Here is a 17,420-nt window from a genome sequence, read left to right as displayed (position 1 = left end):
ATGTTACAAATAAGTTAAAACACATACCATTAATGCATGAAGCACTATTTTAGATTATACAGTATGTTGTTTGAGTGTAATTGCTACAATGGCAGAATTCATTTCGGTAAGGATGGGCAGCCTACCAGGATCTTGGGAGTGGATCGCATAGGCTCCTCGTCCTTTGGAACGATGCGGATGTAGAAGACAGCAGGGAAGATGAATATGAGGCAGGGAGCAGATGTTGCGCCTGTCAAGGAGGGAGAAAGAGAGAGAGAGTAAGTGGTAATGGGGACACAGAGAAGGCAAAGTTGTCTCCAAAATTCAACATTGCACTGCCCAAACACAAATTCAAAGACAGCAAAACTACACCTAAAACAAAAGACAAATAACACTGGGTATTAGGATAAAACCAACAGATAATCCATCACAGAGCACACAAGCAGAATATAAGCAGCAAGCCATTAGTATGTGGGGGGAATCAGAGGGGCACAGCTGAAACAAATTGTGACAGAAGGACGGAGCATCATTAAGCATGGCCGAAAGGAGACTCAGGTTGCCAGGCAACTATGAACTAAACTGAGAAATTTAGAGAAACAGCAAGGCTGACGGGCTAGAATAGAGGGCCTCTCACAGGTTCTGCAGAGCTCTGTGCTGGAATGATAAGTCTGTATCCTCCTAGGTTCAGTAAGAGACCTCCACTTTAACAATATCACTAGTTTGAAGAGATCAAAACCAGTTCTTCACATGTGAGTGATATTAAAATGGCAGACAGAACAGAGTTGTGTTTTGAAAGCAGCAGTCTGAGTTATTTTTACCAAGAAACATTTATTTTGTTTCACAAAAGGGCTATACTCCTACACGTGACCATTTAGTGGCATGACACTGATTTCCAGAAAGGCAAATAAGCATTTATGTAATTGCAGTAGTCTTTAGAACAGATGCTGGAAAAGGTTAGGGGCATTTTAGTGTGTGGTTAAAACAAACGCAAGCACGCTGCTTCAGGTTTGAAGTCTCAGTAAACAGGACAGAGTGTTTATCTAGTCTGGGAGAGTTTCCTGACCTCACCTCACACCTACATGTCATTGCCAGTTTCAGAGGGCAGGCAGATGAGTTCATGCCACGTGAGGTGCAAGGCAGGTGGGGTTATCAAGCTGGTGGACTCCGCAAAACATTTACTGAGATTTTAACTTTGTCATGATTCAATACCTGCAAGCCACAGAAGTCATCTCGGCCATTATAATACGATGTGATCAGTAATATAAATGACAAAATAAGAGCAATACATCCAGCTACAGTAACTGAACGACTAGACTGTAGCTGGATGTATTGCTCATTCCTTCATTAAAGGGGGGGTGAAGGGGCTCTGACAGTTCAGTCCTTACAGGCAGGTTGTTGTTCACCTCAGCCAGGTGAATTACCTTAAGAAGCTTCCCTTTCAAATCAAGCCTCTTGTCCTAATTAGTGTCCAGTTAGACACTAGTGTCTAATTAGACACTAGTGTCCTAATTAGTGTCCAGTTAGACACTAATTAGGACAAGAGGCTTGATTTGAAAGGGAAGCTTCTTAAGGTAATTCACCTGGCTGAGGTGAACAACAACCTGCCTGTAAGGACTGAACTGTCAGAGCCCCTTCACCCCCCCTTTAATGAAGGAATGAGGGAAGTTGCTGCTGGAAGGGCAAAGATGGGGCGGAGAGAGTGATATGAAAACGAAAGCCGGTAAGACTCAGTAAGTAAGTTTCTAAGAGAGGCAGTAAGGTAGCCGGCAGTGGGCAAGATTAGGTCTTGAACTCCTTCCGAACCTTTCTTTAAAAATCAATAGTTAAAAAAAGTTTTGTTATAGAACATTTAGATATCTTTATATATAATATTAGTAGTGATATTAAATACCTCAGGGTGTTGGGTGATAAACCACAATCCAGCAATGAACTAGATTCAAGTACAGGTGTTCATCTTAAATACAGAACGGTAAGGCATATACTACTGCTAATGAGTCCTAATGGATGTATTTTACATTGGTAGCCCATTTCTGCCTTTTTGCTTAATTTCTTCTCCTCAGTACTGGTTTTCAGGCACCAAATCAGGTCATTAGCAAGATCTGCACGAATTGAATGGAAATTTTGAATTATGTTTGTCTGTAGGACTTGAGATTCTGACAAGGCCTTCAAAAGCAGGAATTTGCAACTCATGGCTCAGGCTTGGACTGGGATGATAATGACATGGAATGCAAGTTACACTTCACTCCAAGTCTGGTGGATAGCCATCTGTCACGAACAGTACAGTACATACTCTGAGGTATTTAACATAATATCAGGAGAGCTTGGGCTTTGTACCCCGACTGCTATTATCAACAGTTCCAGTTCTGAGTACCCTCAAAAGGGTCTTGCATATACTGCTGAAACATGGAGCCAGGCTACGATTTGTCACATGAAGATGTACGATTTCTACGTGCTTGTCATACTGTATGTCCTTCCCTGGAGCCGTAGAAATCAGCACACATTCCTCACGGTACTGTGGTATCACCACATATACTTGTATATTCCTTATGTGGGTGTGGCACTTTTCTAAATTGCTGTGTATTATAGCAACACATGACTTTATTATGGTGCATTTCATTTTCCCACATGAAATGAGATTAACGTTTTGTGTTATATCTGTTTTTTTTGTGTTCCAGGAATATTTCCAATACTGTACATTTAGGTATATTCATCTGTCCATTCATTTTCTAACCACATCTTCCAGTTCAGGGTTGGGGAGGTGCCGGAGCCTATCCCCGGCAAGCAACGGAAGCAAGGCAGGGTACATCCTGAACGGGACACCAGTCCAGCACAGGGGACACACAGACACAGACACTCACACACTTACACCAGGGCCAATTTTCCCAGAAGCCAATTGACCTACCAATATATCTTTAGACAGTGAACAGCCTGACCACCTGATGAAAACCCATGCAAACACAGACAGAGCATATAAACTCCACACAGATAGCAGCCTAGGTCCAGAATTTAATCCAGGGCCCCAGCACTCTGTGGCAGCTATGCTAACTACTACGCTACCATGCCACACCACTTTCATTCAGTTTAAAATGAATTAAAGCAGGACAAACAAAATCAAGGATCCATCCTTACAAAACAGGGTCCAGCAACTATTTATCCAGCAATTAATTATTTAAGTTCCCATAAGCATGACATTTTACAGGGTTAGTTCTGCTGGAGCCCTGTGCCAGTTCAAGAGCCAGAAGGGGACCAATCAGACTCACCAATGATCCCAAAGATGCCCAGGATGTTGGGTGCAAATATGACAAGCATGTTGATCAGCGTGAGCAGGCACACGGCAATGATGACGTGGCGCAGCCAGTTAAAGGTCTTGTTGGGAAACAGCATCTGCTGAATAGCTCGCCGCACCTGCAGGGTACAGAGTAAATCACTGGGCCTGGAGAGGGAGGAGTGACAGCAGGCCAGCAAGCACAGCTGAGGCATTGAGGCACCTACACTACCATCCCAAAAATCATGTACCAATAAATGGCACATAATATCCAAAGATGTTTTTATTAACTCTACACAGTACTCTGGCCAAGCAGCTCCTATAGCAATTCCTAAAGAATAGCATGCACATTTTTAAATTCAGTGCTGAAAGTTTTGATGATCAAATACATTGTTTTATTTCCCAAAACCTCTTTTCATAAATCTCCATTAACATGGCACAGCAATGATGTCCTAGTTTACTTTTTGGTGACTGAAGTACACTGCATGTAGTTTTTGTCCTTTGATTTCCAGATTAACACCACACCTGTAAGTGTGGGAAAGAAGTCTTGACGATGGGACCTGAGCTAGGTTAAAGCCCTTGTTGGCTGAAGGCCCAGGTGTCCCACTCACCGGGAACAGGACGATAGGCACAGTTAGAGTGACGGCAGTGAGCACAGCCAGCCTCACACACAGAATCAGCGTGTCATAGGGGTCAATGCGGCTGTAGGTGTGCAGCAGCTCAGCTTCCACATTACCTGCAGAGAGACGAGACAGTGTGTCTTGAACAGAAAAGACTATTCCTGTTACGAGTATTCAGGTATTTGTCAAAGGCACTGACAAAGTCAACCCAGCTGACTTGTTCACAATGAACAGTGAAAAAGTGCCTCTAGAACTAGTACCGCAATTTCGAGCACAATGAGAGGAATACTATACATAAAAACTCAACTCTCTCTGTAAGACAGGTGAATTCATTGTTACAGAAAATATATGGTATTTTTAATCATGAGCCTGAATTACAAGGCTCATACATACAACAACCAGAGTAGTATTAGGAAGTGACCACCAGGTGGTGCTGTCACATTATATTTCCTTTTCTTTCAGGCCACAGGCAAGAGGGAAATAATAAAAAGTAAGAGAACAGTGAAGTTCACAAAGTAAAAGTCCCTTGACACTTTTCTGAACTCTTTTTATTTTAACTCTTTAAACTACAGTGAGGTGAATCTGTCGCTGTCCACTCCGTAAAAGACAAAATATTTGGCCAATGCCTACCCTCACAAAAACACAGTCCCTCATTTCTAAACAGCGGTGCAATTTGAATTCGACCATGTTGGGCAAAAGAAGAAGGGACCCTCCCTCAGGAATAACGAAAAAGTAAGTGTGACTTCTGCGTGCCGAAGCAAAGAGAGCTATCCCTGAAGGCACTGGGCTGGGGCCTCTGGCACACTGCCTGACTAATGCAGGAGAAACCTCACCATAGAAAGTCAGGTATCCGAACAGAGCTGCTAGGAAGTACATGGTGTACATGACAGCAATGGAGATGTTAGAGACGCGCTGCATTTTCCTCTTGCTGGGGCTGAAATTAGAAAAGATGGGCATGGAAACAATGAGAGAGAAAAAAACACAGCGCGTCCAGACTCGCACACTTGGAGAAAAGGAATGTGACCCAGGAGGAAGCAACACAAATGCCTGAAATATCAACATTTTAATCTGGTATTGTTGCTTCTTTGGAAAGACACTGCTTCTGGATTTAAAGGGTTATTTTTTAAAAATTATAACACAAATAATTTATCTAGTCAAATATTAGGCCAAGGGAGCTAAGAGTTGCTTGGCAACCACTCTATACAACCAATTCCGGGATGGAGAGTTGGTTGAGTAATTGCAGTGAACTGCTTTGTGTGTTTTAGCTTTGATAATGGCCTGGCACTGCATTACCAATCTGAAGGAGCCCTGCAATTGAGAAGCTAAAGAATGTAACGCATGATCAAAACACTACAGACACAAAAGAGTAAAGCTTTGCAGGTGGAGAGGACTTGACACTATACTGTAAATCAGTGAGACTTTAATTAAACTACTCTTAATCTTACAGATTTTGGATACTGGAAGCAATTAGCGTCAACCCTGTATGAGAAACTGGGTTTCTGATTTTCCCTCAGTTAGGTCTACCGTTCCAGGATGGAATTTAAACAGTGGGTACATACATCACTGACATTTTAAACCAAGTTGAAAGAGAGATCTGTTTGCAACATTTCTTGGACACAGATACACATAAATGAGAATAATGACAATGAAACTTGAGTACAGGAACAGGGTTAAAAAGTACATGGTTGGGTAAATTAAGGGTTCAATAATTGTAATTATTGAAAAGCTTTGTTAGAACAAAAAAATAGAAAGTATGGGGTCCTGCAGAACCACGATTAAAAAAGTGCTGCACTAGACAGACACTACATAAGTCTACTGTTTCAACCACACATACTTGCGAAGTTCAGTGTAGATAGGCAGAACCTCTGGGTGGCACACAAAGGCAAACGCCAGGATTGGTATGGTATAGGCCGTCTGGAACAAAGACATAGCATTACATAAGGTAAAAGACATTACAATGCACAACCTTTAAAACCTTTTCAGGTTTTAAAAAAATGTACATTCATAAAACCAGGATGTTCATTACATTAATGGCATGCAATGAATGGAATGCACACCTTGAACTTGAACTTGAACTTGAACTTTATTGCCATATGTAACCGGTACTGGTACAATGGAATTCTTACTTACAGAAAGTCTCTCGATTGTAAAACAAGTGTAAAAAACAAAACAAAGTGCAAACAGTGCATCAAGACAATGTACAAACAAACAATAGACAATGTGCAAGTAAACATGTAGACAGTTTGAATGTAAACAATGCAGACATGTAAACAATGACTGGAGATGTGCAATAGATAAGAAATCATAAAGAGGTAGATGGTGATGGTGTAGGTGTGGTCCGAGGGGGATGGCTAAATGTGTTCGCCAGTCTCACTGCTTGTGGATAGAAGCTACTGAAGAATCTAGTGGTAAGTGTCCGCACCTTAGTGTAGCACCTAGACTTCAGTGCTAAAAAATTTAAAGTAAAAAATCTCATGTTGTCCTTTGCTATTGTGTCACTGTCGCACACTATTTTCTCTTTCATGTCTTTAATGCTCCACTTCAAAATTACAATACAGTACAGCCACAGGCTTGACATTTACAGCATTTATTATTTCTTGCTGCTTTGTGTGTATTACAGTTAGTATGAGTAATCATTCTCAAGTGTTAACTGAATTCAGATAATTGCAGGATTCACATTTTAGAAATTATGCATGTGTGTTCCTATCAAATTCACTTGTTTTGTTTCCATATTTTGGAAATAGTGACTTTTGAGGAAATCATACTCTCATACTCTCATAAAAGAGAACTGTCAAATACTACTTTCAGGAAATCAAAATGTAAAAGGTAACCAAAAGAAACCATAAAGCATCAACATATCAGCATAATGCAGATAAAAAAACATCAGGGCTTGGTGTCATTTTCACAGTGTTTGGAAAAAAAAATGTCAGTCTTCAGTGAGTTAGACATAGACTTCCACAGAGATCAATGGTCCAATTATATGATAACAAAAAGGCAAGAAATAAATGCATAATTAGGTTTCAAACCTTTTCTGAAAAATCTGCTTCATAGATACTCACTGTGCTCACATAATGAGGTCTTAAAAACATAATTCTAAGATAACTAGAATGATGGTAATACCAGCTCAGTTAAACTTGTCTGGAACCATTAGTCAGAGATGACTGCGGGAGGTGGAGGGGTTGACATACTGAGCAATCAATTACCCAAATTAGATGTCTGCGGATTTTCCTCTTACTTGCTTTTCCTCTCATATTTGCCAACAAACTAGTAATGAATTTGAAACAATAGGAGAACCAATGCCAGACAATTAAGCCCCACCTTCAAAATTGCTCACTGGACCCAAATAATAGATAGCAGAAATGCTGATGATCTTCTTTACAAAATATAGATGGGGCTTTGTGTTCATTGGCTAATCTACTCAGACACAGAACTGCAGCTTGCTAGTAAACGGCTTTTACTAGAAGTGAGGGTTCTTGCTCCCCTAATTGGAGGGTTGCAAGTTCAAATCCCTAGTATGGTACAGCTGTTGTGCGTGTGTCTGTAATTGCACAGATGTCCTCTGTAAAATAGTCAGCTGTAAGAATGAGCACAACTCTTAGCTGCTTTTGAAAATACAGAGGTTCAATCTGAAGGGCACAATTACCATCCGTAAGGTAGAGAGAGGTGCTGGCTGCTTCACTGTACCTGGGAGTTGAGGGTGAACATGCGAGGGCTGCAGTCATGCTCTACTGTCTCTTGACTGTGGCCATTCAGGTAGCCACTGGAGTGATCCAGACTTGTGCTTGTGTTAAAAACCTCTGTGGCGTTATGTTTATAGTCATAAAAGGGGCACGGTATCTGGAACTTCTTATAGATGACCTGCAGGCAATCAATAATGTTAAAAAACATTGTTTTCCATCACTTACATGTTACCAGCAGCACCATTGCAGACATGATAAAAGAACTGATAACTGATCATTCCGTCAAAAAACCTCACCACAGCTCTTTCAGCAATTATATTTAAGAATAGGAGCAAACACAGATCTAAAACAAAGGCACAGAATCAAAATGTTTGCTGCCTTTTCAAGCTTTTTAAAAAATCCATCATGTGTCCAAGTGTGATACGTACTGTAAAAGAACATGTTATTGCTTTAAATTTCAATATGTCTGTGAATTCTAAGACCAAAGTGGACTGCTTTATAGATAAGTAGCTTTAAAATGTGTTTTTACAGCATGAAGCTATGACAGGTAGCACTTACCACAATGAGAAAAAACACCATACAGCTTAGTGAGAACCCACTGGTATAGCCCAGGTAGCCTGTAGTTGAAAAAACAGCACCAGTTTGATATAAAGAAAAATATTTTTTTGCTTCCTCTGCTTGGACTATCAGAACATTGTTATGACCAGGTCAAACTGCTCTATTTTTGGCAACATAACATAAAGAAACAATGCTTACTTGTTGTGTACTTTAAACAAAATAACAAAATTAAACACAATTTTTGCATTACTTTAGGGCCAATACTTTTTGGGGTCCTAAGGTATATATTTCTAAAGTATTTATAGACTGATAGATTAACTGAATTTTAGTATCAAAAGCATAATCTTGACCACACTTTGAGCCAGAACCTTAGGGATATATAATCATTTTTATAACAGTTTATAACAGCAATAACAACATACTGTATAAATAGATTGTTTATAGACAGTTATAAAGCAGATTGAAAGTGTGACCAGAATGTATCTTACTACTGTGGTACAGTATATACATATTAAATATATGTGTATATATAGATCACATATATTTATGTCTGAACTATTATCTGAACTATTATCTGTCTGAACTATTATCGCACTACTCTCCACCTCTCAACCTCCGCTCTTCAAATTCTGCTCTCCTTACTGTCCCCCAAGCCTGTCTACATTGTATGGGTGACAGGGCCTTCTCCTGTTATGCCCCCAAGCTCTGGAACTCTGCCCAAAGATATCAGAGAGTCACCTTCTCTAAACTCCTTCAAATCCAGACTCAAAACCTTCTTCTTCAGAAAAGCCTTTACTTAACTGGTTCTATTCTTTACCCCTCTGCTCTTCTTAGTACCACCTTCCACGGTCTCATCTATTGTCATTGTTGTATTGTTGTAATTGTAATTGTGTCTTATCTTGTGTATTCTTCTTATTTATTGTTATTGTCATCCTGTAAAGCGCTTTGAGAAGCCACCTTTAAAGGCGCTATATAAAATAGTTTTTTATTATTATTATTATTATTATTATTATTATTATTATTATTATTATTATTATTATATTTTTAAATAGGATTGCCAAGGATCCTTCCAAGTGTGGAAAGGCAGTGAATCTATGAAAGTCCTAGATAATAAAGGCAAAATTAGGATCACAGCCTTTCCAGTCACTACACTGTTTTTGTGCCAGTTGAACTGAAAGACATTGGATTTACCATGTAACCAGTAAAACTGAAACATGAGTCTGAGCCTCAAAGTGTCTCTGTGTCCAATCAAGATACAGAGATTACGTCACAGTTTCCACAATGGGAGCGCCACTTCTTCACTAACCACACAGACTAGTCCAGATGTTTAAGTAATGCACGAATACTTCCTGAAACACAAGATTAATTAATGGAGCACATGGTATGCACCGTTAATAGTCTGAACTTGGATGGCTTCTCTGAGAATGATTAGCCCTTTCTCCATTACACTCAAGAAGACAGATTTTTTTTTATGTTTCAAGCATGCACTGGAGCTCAAGATTCCCAGAAGACTCCTACAAAACATTTCTTGGTAAAGTGGTCTAATTTAGCTTCACGTTTACAGGTTTTATCTGAATGTTTTTTTCGTTTCAGAGTTAGTTCGACACTTTCGGTATATTGGGAATCCTGAACAATACTGTCCACAGAAAGACAGGTATTTGAAGAAAGCAGCATTACTATACTTCAGAAGCAGAATGAGATGTACAATTGCATCAGAGGGTGATGATGTATATTTGAGAGAGACTTCACTTGGCAGGAAGTGTGCAATACAGTACATACTGTACTTTTCATGGGGTGTAGCCATTAACTCAAAGAATCCCACTTTATATAAGGCATTTGTTTTTTTATGCATGTATTGTGCTTCATTAATGAAAATGTTCAGTATAGTATGAGACAAAAAAATATATCAATACAGAATTTGCCTTCAGAGCAAACTGGAGGGTAAGTGGAGTATGTTCAATTAATTAGAGGCCTGTGTTATGTTGAGACAAACATAGGAGGATGGCAATATTCCTGACTGCAAAACATGTTTAAAATGAGGCACAAGAGAACTCCTACTCTGTCTGTGTGCCAGTAATCCTTCAGTAGAGATTACACTCTACACAGAAACCATGGTTCTTCTTGAAAGGAACAATACCAAAGAATGACACTAGAGCAAAAACCTAGTTTTCTAAGCACAGCACCGTGTGTTACTTTAAGCAATGCTACATGTCCATTAAAGCCCACTGATTTATTTCCAATTTCTTTGACTAGAACCTAAGATGCAGGACACCACAGAGATCTGTGGGCAAATCTTCAAGAATGGTATGCTTCAATACAAGTTCAGAAAGCAGGAATGACAAGAATGATTGCGGTTAAGGCAATTAAACTACTCATTTAAGAAGACCGCAAAATTGTTAGATATCAAAATTCAGGAAGGGATGATTTTTACTTGCATGTCTTACATTATTGCCTTTAGCGGTGTGTGTAAGTCTGGAATGTACATCTGAAAGGCAACGATACTGGCTACCTCAACTACAAACACAAGTACCACAGCACAACACTGCAGATTCCTAGCAGCCTCGTTACTCCTCTTTGCTCCTCTACATATACATCCTTTTTCCTACTGTTTAATCCAATACAGGGTCGCAGGGTCGGACACACCCTGGAAGACACGCCAGTCCATCACAGGACAGATACATAGACACAAACACACTCACACTAGGGCCCATATTCCCATTAGCCAATTAACCTACCAGTATGTGTTTGGACTGTGGAAGGAAACTGAAACACCCAGAGGAAATCCATGCAAACACGGGGAGAACATACAAGCTCCACACAGATGAGCACTGTGCCATCATTTTGGCCTCCCCTACACTGTAACTGCAACTGTAATACTGAATGTCAGAAATTGTCATGTCTTTTAGGTCTGTCCTCTGGAAAATCACCTAATTGCTTGCTGTGTGTGAACACTACAAAACATAACAAAATGTCCCGTAAAATATATTTTCGTTATGATAAAAGCAGCATGTACTGTATTTATTTGAAGTAGGTAGCTACATCAGCATGCGTAGGCTTCAAAGGAACAAGTAAAGGTTTATTCCAAGCTGAAAAGAGAAGAAAAGAGACACAACACTTCGGCTGTGGAGCCTTACATTCTGTATATGGCTATAAACACTGCAGGGACCTACAATGGAATTTGTGTGTTTTCTTCTCTTTTCAGCATGGAATGTATTTATTTAGTCATATGCCACAGTTCACACTGACTCCAAAGCAGCTGTGAGGTTAGATTAAAGGTGAAATATGGAGACATCCTTTTTAAACCTGAACATGTAATCCAACATACTGTACAAGCAAGGCTTCCTGAATCATGGTAGTTCAAACCAGAAACTCACCTAGCTGCTTCATGAGAGCCAGAGGCAGGATGACACAGACAGACACCAGGATGACCAGGTAGTTGCCATTCACGTACCACTCCCTAGAAGAACAAAAGACTGTTGTCAGCAAGCAAGCATAAAGCCAATCCCGACTTCAGCACAAGGAAAGTCTCCAGCTCTTTTTCCACAATAGACTTGAACTGCAATTTTCATTCTTTTCTCTGTGTTCAAAACCATGTAATTATTCCCTTTATCGTGGCTAAGCAAACCTTCCTGTACGGAATTCTTGTTCCCTAATCTTTTAAAAACACATCAATTTTTGTACAATTCGTATTTTGTTACGCCACTTTTTATGTCTGTCTCCCTTTCCTTTAGTTTGACTTTTTATTGTGAGGGAAGATTTGGGGAGGATGTGGAAAATTTGAAATTTTCCATTTACCTTTTCACAACTTATCCTCAATTTATACGCAGCAACAATTGACATGTCTGTCACATTATTTTAATATAATGTACATTATGCATTCTGTATTTTTGTTGGTGTACAATTTAATAACGACACTTTATAGAATAGTAGTGTTCATTACATTAGAAGATATTGCCCATTATAATCCCATCTGTAATTTATGAAAAGTTGTGTGCCTTAAAAAAAGAACAATACAAATACACATTTTCAGGAATTGCTCCTGTGACAGGTACACTGCTCTGAATGTCATGTAAACAAAGTTTAGTGTAAGACTACTTTCTACCATTGCTCAGAGAAAGGAAAAATAAAAAAGTCACCATCGCACCAGTGAGGTGGAGGATGACCCAGGGTAAACTACACAGAGAAATTTTAAGAAGAAATCAACATGGGGCAAGTTACACCTGACAATAACCACGTTAGGATCTCCAGCTAAACTGCTCACAATGCAAAATTGTTAAGAAGACATAAAATGTAAAAAATAAAAACATTGATTGGCAGATATCATTAAATATTTCTCGAAAATATTGGATGTAGATTTTATTTACAGCAAATAATAATATTTCTATGAGGACCACAAACTACAGGCTGCACATTTCACTATTACAATCTTCTGGAAAACCTAAATCTGCTGTTTATCAATGTTTTAATCCCGCCAAGAATCTGCTCTAAGGTAAATCAGAAAATGAAAAGATTAAATCAATGAATTCCTTCATTTAAACCTTTATCTTTTTTTTTCAGCTACTGTCTGGTTTAGAACAATGGAAAAGACTGTCTATTAAAGACACAACAGCTGTAGCTCCACATATCAGCAGGTGGAGGAAAATGTGTTAAAGAGCTGATGGTTTCAATCTGTGATCTGTGATTCTAGCAACCTAGACACAAAAAGTAGTGATTGGAAACCACCAATCTGCCCACCTACTCAAGCTTAGGGTAGACTTCAGCTAAGAATAGTGAGGCTCCATTGTTAGTCTCAGCTACTCTATCAAAATATCCACCAGACAATTGCAAAAGCGATCTATACATACTGATGTGTGTACTAAGATGTGCTGCTTTGTTAGAACAAGTAAAATCTGAAAACACTTTATTTTACAAGACTTAGCAGACTGCAAATTAGTACCGCAAAGTGACTGTGAATCATAATCTCTAATTACTCATGGAACAAAAAACTCTCATCTGTTCAATGCGCTTTCATTAAACTCAATTTAAGCATCAGTGGGAAAAAAAAAATAATGAACTTGCCATGGCATCTGTTCTACTGTCTTCTGCAAACCTGCTGCCAGATCATAGATTAAGAAGTGCACAGTGCTAACATCAGCCTTCTTTTAAAAGACAAATTTGATATGCTTCCTAGAGCACTTTTCAGTCTTTAAGTAATCAATAATGAAATAATCTTCAAGTAATCTTTAAAACACCTAGATCATAAGTGGCCTATACAATGTGCCACCAAATGAAGTTTTTAATGACAGTTCACAAGAAATCAAACAGCCTCAGCTGGTCTAATTTGTAATCATTCCTTTTCACCCTTGCATTCATCTTTTGCATCCCATCTCCACCCCATCTCCACCTTAGCAGCAAACCCCTTGGTCACTCCTCACTCCACACAAGGGTCCCAGGTTCATTTACCTATGGCCAAGAGATTAGCCCTGGCACATGGGATGTGTCAATTTACAACTAAAACACACAAAAAATATTTTTAATACACTTAATTATTGGGTGTTGCTATTCCTAGTTAATACTCATTTGGTAATAGCATGCACCAAACTCTTATAAGTCCCATTTCTTAGAAATTCAAAGACAAACAGACACACTACCAAATAATAAAGCACCCTGTCTGCCTTTCTTGACCGCTGGTCACAACATGGTGTGTTTGGCAGACTTACACTTTCCGAGTCAGACCTATAAATTTGCCTTTTGACAGTTTACCAATCCTTTGGAGGAATTAATGAAACCTCTTTGTTTAAATGTCGACATTCTTTCAAAGGTATTTCCAGTTGAGAGAAATGGACATGGGAGCACAACAGAGAACAACAGCGTTATTCCCCAAACTATAAATCATGGCAGCAGAAAAGATTTTGCTGCTTAGTATTATTCTCCTACTGTTAAAAGAAACAGGAAGAAAAAAGCTGCCTAATCTAGCTCTTTGTAATATGGAGCAGAAGTCTGTCACAGACTAAATGTAAAATGTTCTGAAAGACCCAGATGCTATCAAGATACAAAATTTAATAAGGCAGAAAATAGTGGCTCTTGACTGAGATCTTTAACCAGTCCATTTAGCACGATAAATATTGATATCTTATTGATTGATCATTGATATCAATTGGAGTTCCAGGAACTGAGAAATGGAGGAAACATAGAACCAGCCTGGTGTAGACTTAGATGTCCATTGGTCTCTCACTACCTAAATACCAGGGTATCACTGGACCATTCAGACAGATACTGTAGGTTTGGTGTTGTTTTTTCTCATTAAACCAGAGTACAAAGGCTTCTCAAGGCTACAGTTAGTCCTCCAAAATAACAAATGAAATGAGATCATTCACAATTGTTTCTTTTGTTATTTTTTAAAGATTCTGAATTGCTGTCTGTGTGGAGTTTCTATGTTCTCCTTGTGTTCATGTGAATTTCCTCCAGGTGCTCCAGTTTACTCCCACAATCCAAAGACATAGTAACTCATAGATCACTGGCTTCTGGGAAAATTAGCCCTAGCTTGAATATGTCCTTGTTAGTGTCGTTCTGGCCTGCATCCAGGGTGTATCCTGCCTTGCTTCCATCACTTGCCAGGATAGGCCCCAGCTCTCCCTGTGACACTCTGTTTGGACAAAGCAGTTAGAAAATGGATGGAGAGATGGAAATTGATAGAAATTAACTGAAAAGCATGGTTTGGTCAGCCCTGGTTTGACCTCTAAGGAAAACCAGGTCAATGCTGTAAATGGTGCTTGTCGACAAATAGGTTGCACAATTCCCACTGAACCACAATTTCCAAGCCAATTTCCCAGTACGTTCACTGGGGACACTGCTGTAGGAGGTGCCATCCTTCAGTTTATATGTTAACCCTGACTACTTTGTCATTACGATTCCACTGATTACACAAATAAGGGTGTTAACCTTGGCATCCTGGTTAAACGTCAGGGTTTGAATAGTCTGACCACCATGAATTGGTGAAGCAATGCCTCATTTATCTACCTAGTTTGAAGTGCATTGGGTTGTCTGCTATGTAATGGCTGTTGCATATTGAAGATGAAATGGGTTTCCTCCTATGTAAAGCACTTTGTGATGAAAAGCGCTATAGAAATTAAATGATTTCCACACCCTCACATTTTGTTCTTAAAATAGGCCTTTAAATGTGTGACTCATAAAACACTTGTCTTACATATGTTCTCAGAGTCACCAAACAATCTGGCACATTAGTATTTACAGTATAGTTTTTCCTTCAGTATGAGCAAACACATTAACTGCTGTGTCTTAGGAAAAGGGAGGTAACACTGACCTCAGAAATCCTACATCTCCCAGAGCTCTTTCTCTTCCAGCTAAGCACAGTGTGCAGAACAGACTGAGTAGACACACTGAGTAAACATAACAGAATGCAAAAAAAGCTCAATCTTAATACGATTAAAAAACAAAATCACGTCCTTGTTCAAAGCTCCAAAATGGATAAAGGGAATCCAGAATATCAAAATAATATTTTCATTATAAAAAATGCTTATTATGTCTGTCTTCTTCATTAGTAAATGTCTTTGACTTTTGACTATAGTTTTTAAAATGGTGCTGGTCTTTATACATCTTCCACTGACAAATTCCATTGATAAATTTTGACAAAGAGAACCATATGTTTAGCCTAATCAGCCCGACTATTACTAAAGCATAGTTAATAGGAAAAGTAAATGTCATAAAAGATTACTTTAAACATAAACTAATGGTGTTATGTGCTCTGACAACAGTTAAAGTAGGCTCAGATGAAGCACAGGAAGTTTAAACAGACATTGTTGCACTAGTTTGGGACACTTCTAAGCCCACCTTAGACAAAGTCCACTGAAAGTCGACTCAAGACATTGTTGCTGTTGACCTTTTAACCCAATTGTGGTCTGATCTTAAAGAGGGATCCAGTTTTGCAGAAAATGCCTGCAGACAGGCTCTGGACTCAGGTCACGTCAGGCCAGCTCTCCAGTCTGGAGTAGATCTACACCATCTAATTCTTACACTCACTGAAAAGATTTATAGAGAGACTTGCAGCCAGTTTTCTGTGAGGGCTACAGCACAAGCCAAGGAGGCAGCACTCAGTCTGGCTGCTTTAAAATGGTTGTTTAACCTCTCTCTATTCAAACATGGACCTCCTAACAAAGAGATTCCAGTCTTCAAGATACTTTCCTTTTCTAGGACGTCGCTCCAGTGTTGCGACTTCAGACTGTCTGACAACCCTTTCCTTTTCTGGGGGGGACCTTCCTCACATCACAACTTTTGGGATTTCTGGGGGAGGGGGAAGGGGGTGCCTCTATGCATTTTCATTTTCCTTCGAGCAAAAAACGCATGACCTGAAAAAAAAAACCAAGCAAATGTGTTGTCTGCCACCTGGCAATTGCCCAGAAAATTCATTTTGCTTCTGAAATATGCCATATCCTCCACCATGGTCAAGCCTAACTCTAGACAGAAAAGCTGCTAACCCCTTTCTGTAAGTGTATTTTTTGCTGTCATTTTTAATAACTATCTGTGTTTTTATTTTCTGGAACAGCAAAAAAAAAACTTTGTATCTCATACCAGTCAGGCAGGCTGACAGACATTGTAAACTACACGACATTATAATTGCTAATAAAAACAGAGACTGAAATAAAAACAAACACATTGTAAGGATTAGTAGTTAAAAACAAGAAGAGACTGACAGGACACTGGAGTCTGCAGAGTTTTTATTTCTAGATTTAATTTCAGTTTCCTGACAAACCCACAGGGTCAAAGAAATGAAAACTAATATTATTATTTTAGAAAATAAATAATGCTGTGGAAGAAATTATATTATGTTCTGTAAAAAAAAGTGAAGGGTCATGTAATCTGGGGTCATATTAAAAATTAATACTAAATCCCAAATGCCCAAAATACTAAAAATCCAGTTATAGGTGACTTACTGTCTAATCATTTTGGTCAGAGGAGCAGAGTTACCCAAGAGGGTTAACAAGGGTATAAAACAATTTTAATGTAAAGAAAGGCAAAGATGCTGCCTCTGATGACATGCTCTTTGCTATCCTCAGAATCCCTTTTGACTGACACAAGAAACCAAACACAGACAAATTAGGGGATGACTACAAAAAGAGCTCTATATACATAGATACACGTGGCTGACTGCCCCTACTGTATCCAATAAACATAGCCCTTCTATGTCAAAGTGAGGCCTGTATATGAAATTACTCTCCCTCTGCCTTCTGTGACCACTAAGTTCACAAAGTCTCAGTCAATGGTTGTTTTATTTATCCAGAACAACACAGCAGCCTTTTTTTAAAGTAGCGAGAGACTCCT

The 17,420-nt window shown here is 39.1% G+C and overlaps 1 protein-coding gene across 4 annotated transcripts in view; it reads right to left on the bottom strand.

Annotated features, from left to right (window-relative positions):
* Positions 1-17,420, bottom strand: part of LOC148661918 (sodium-coupled neutral amino acid transporter 3-like) — a 60,408-nt gene that overhangs the window by 4,506 nt on the left and 38,482 nt on the right. For all 4 annotated transcript variants that reach the window (XR_015939643.1, XM_088636415.1, XM_088636416.1 and 1 more), the window contains exons 8-15: positions 11,477-11,559; positions 8,103-8,161; positions 7,549-7,722; positions 5,699-5,778; positions 4,698-4,798; positions 3,856-3,980; positions 3,240-3,384; positions 126-229 (exon numbers count right to left, since the gene is read on the bottom strand). Coding sequence is in view for 3 of the 4 variants with exons in the window: in XM_088636415.1 (XP_088492541.1) it covers positions 126-229; positions 3,240-3,384; positions 3,856-3,980; positions 4,698-4,798; positions 5,699-5,778; positions 7,549-7,722; positions 8,103-8,161; positions 11,477-11,559 (871 nt within the window). In the remaining variant the exon portion in view is untranslated. The remainder of the gene's footprint in view (positions 1-125; positions 230-3,239; positions 3,385-3,855; positions 3,981-4,697; positions 4,799-5,698; positions 5,779-7,548; positions 7,723-8,102; positions 8,162-11,476; positions 11,560-17,420) is intronic.

Source organism: Lepisosteus platostomus, chromosome 6, assembly GCF_059453375.1.
Source record: "Lepisosteus platostomus isolate fLepPlt1 chromosome 6, fLepPlt1.hap1, whole genome shotgun sequence".
NCBI classification, from domain to species: Eukaryota; Metazoa; Chordata; class Actinopteri; order Semionotiformes; family Lepisosteidae; genus Lepisosteus; species Lepisosteus platostomus.
The sequence above is the reverse complement of the archived record's forward strand: the minus strand, read 5'-3'. Positions and strand labels throughout refer to the sequence as shown.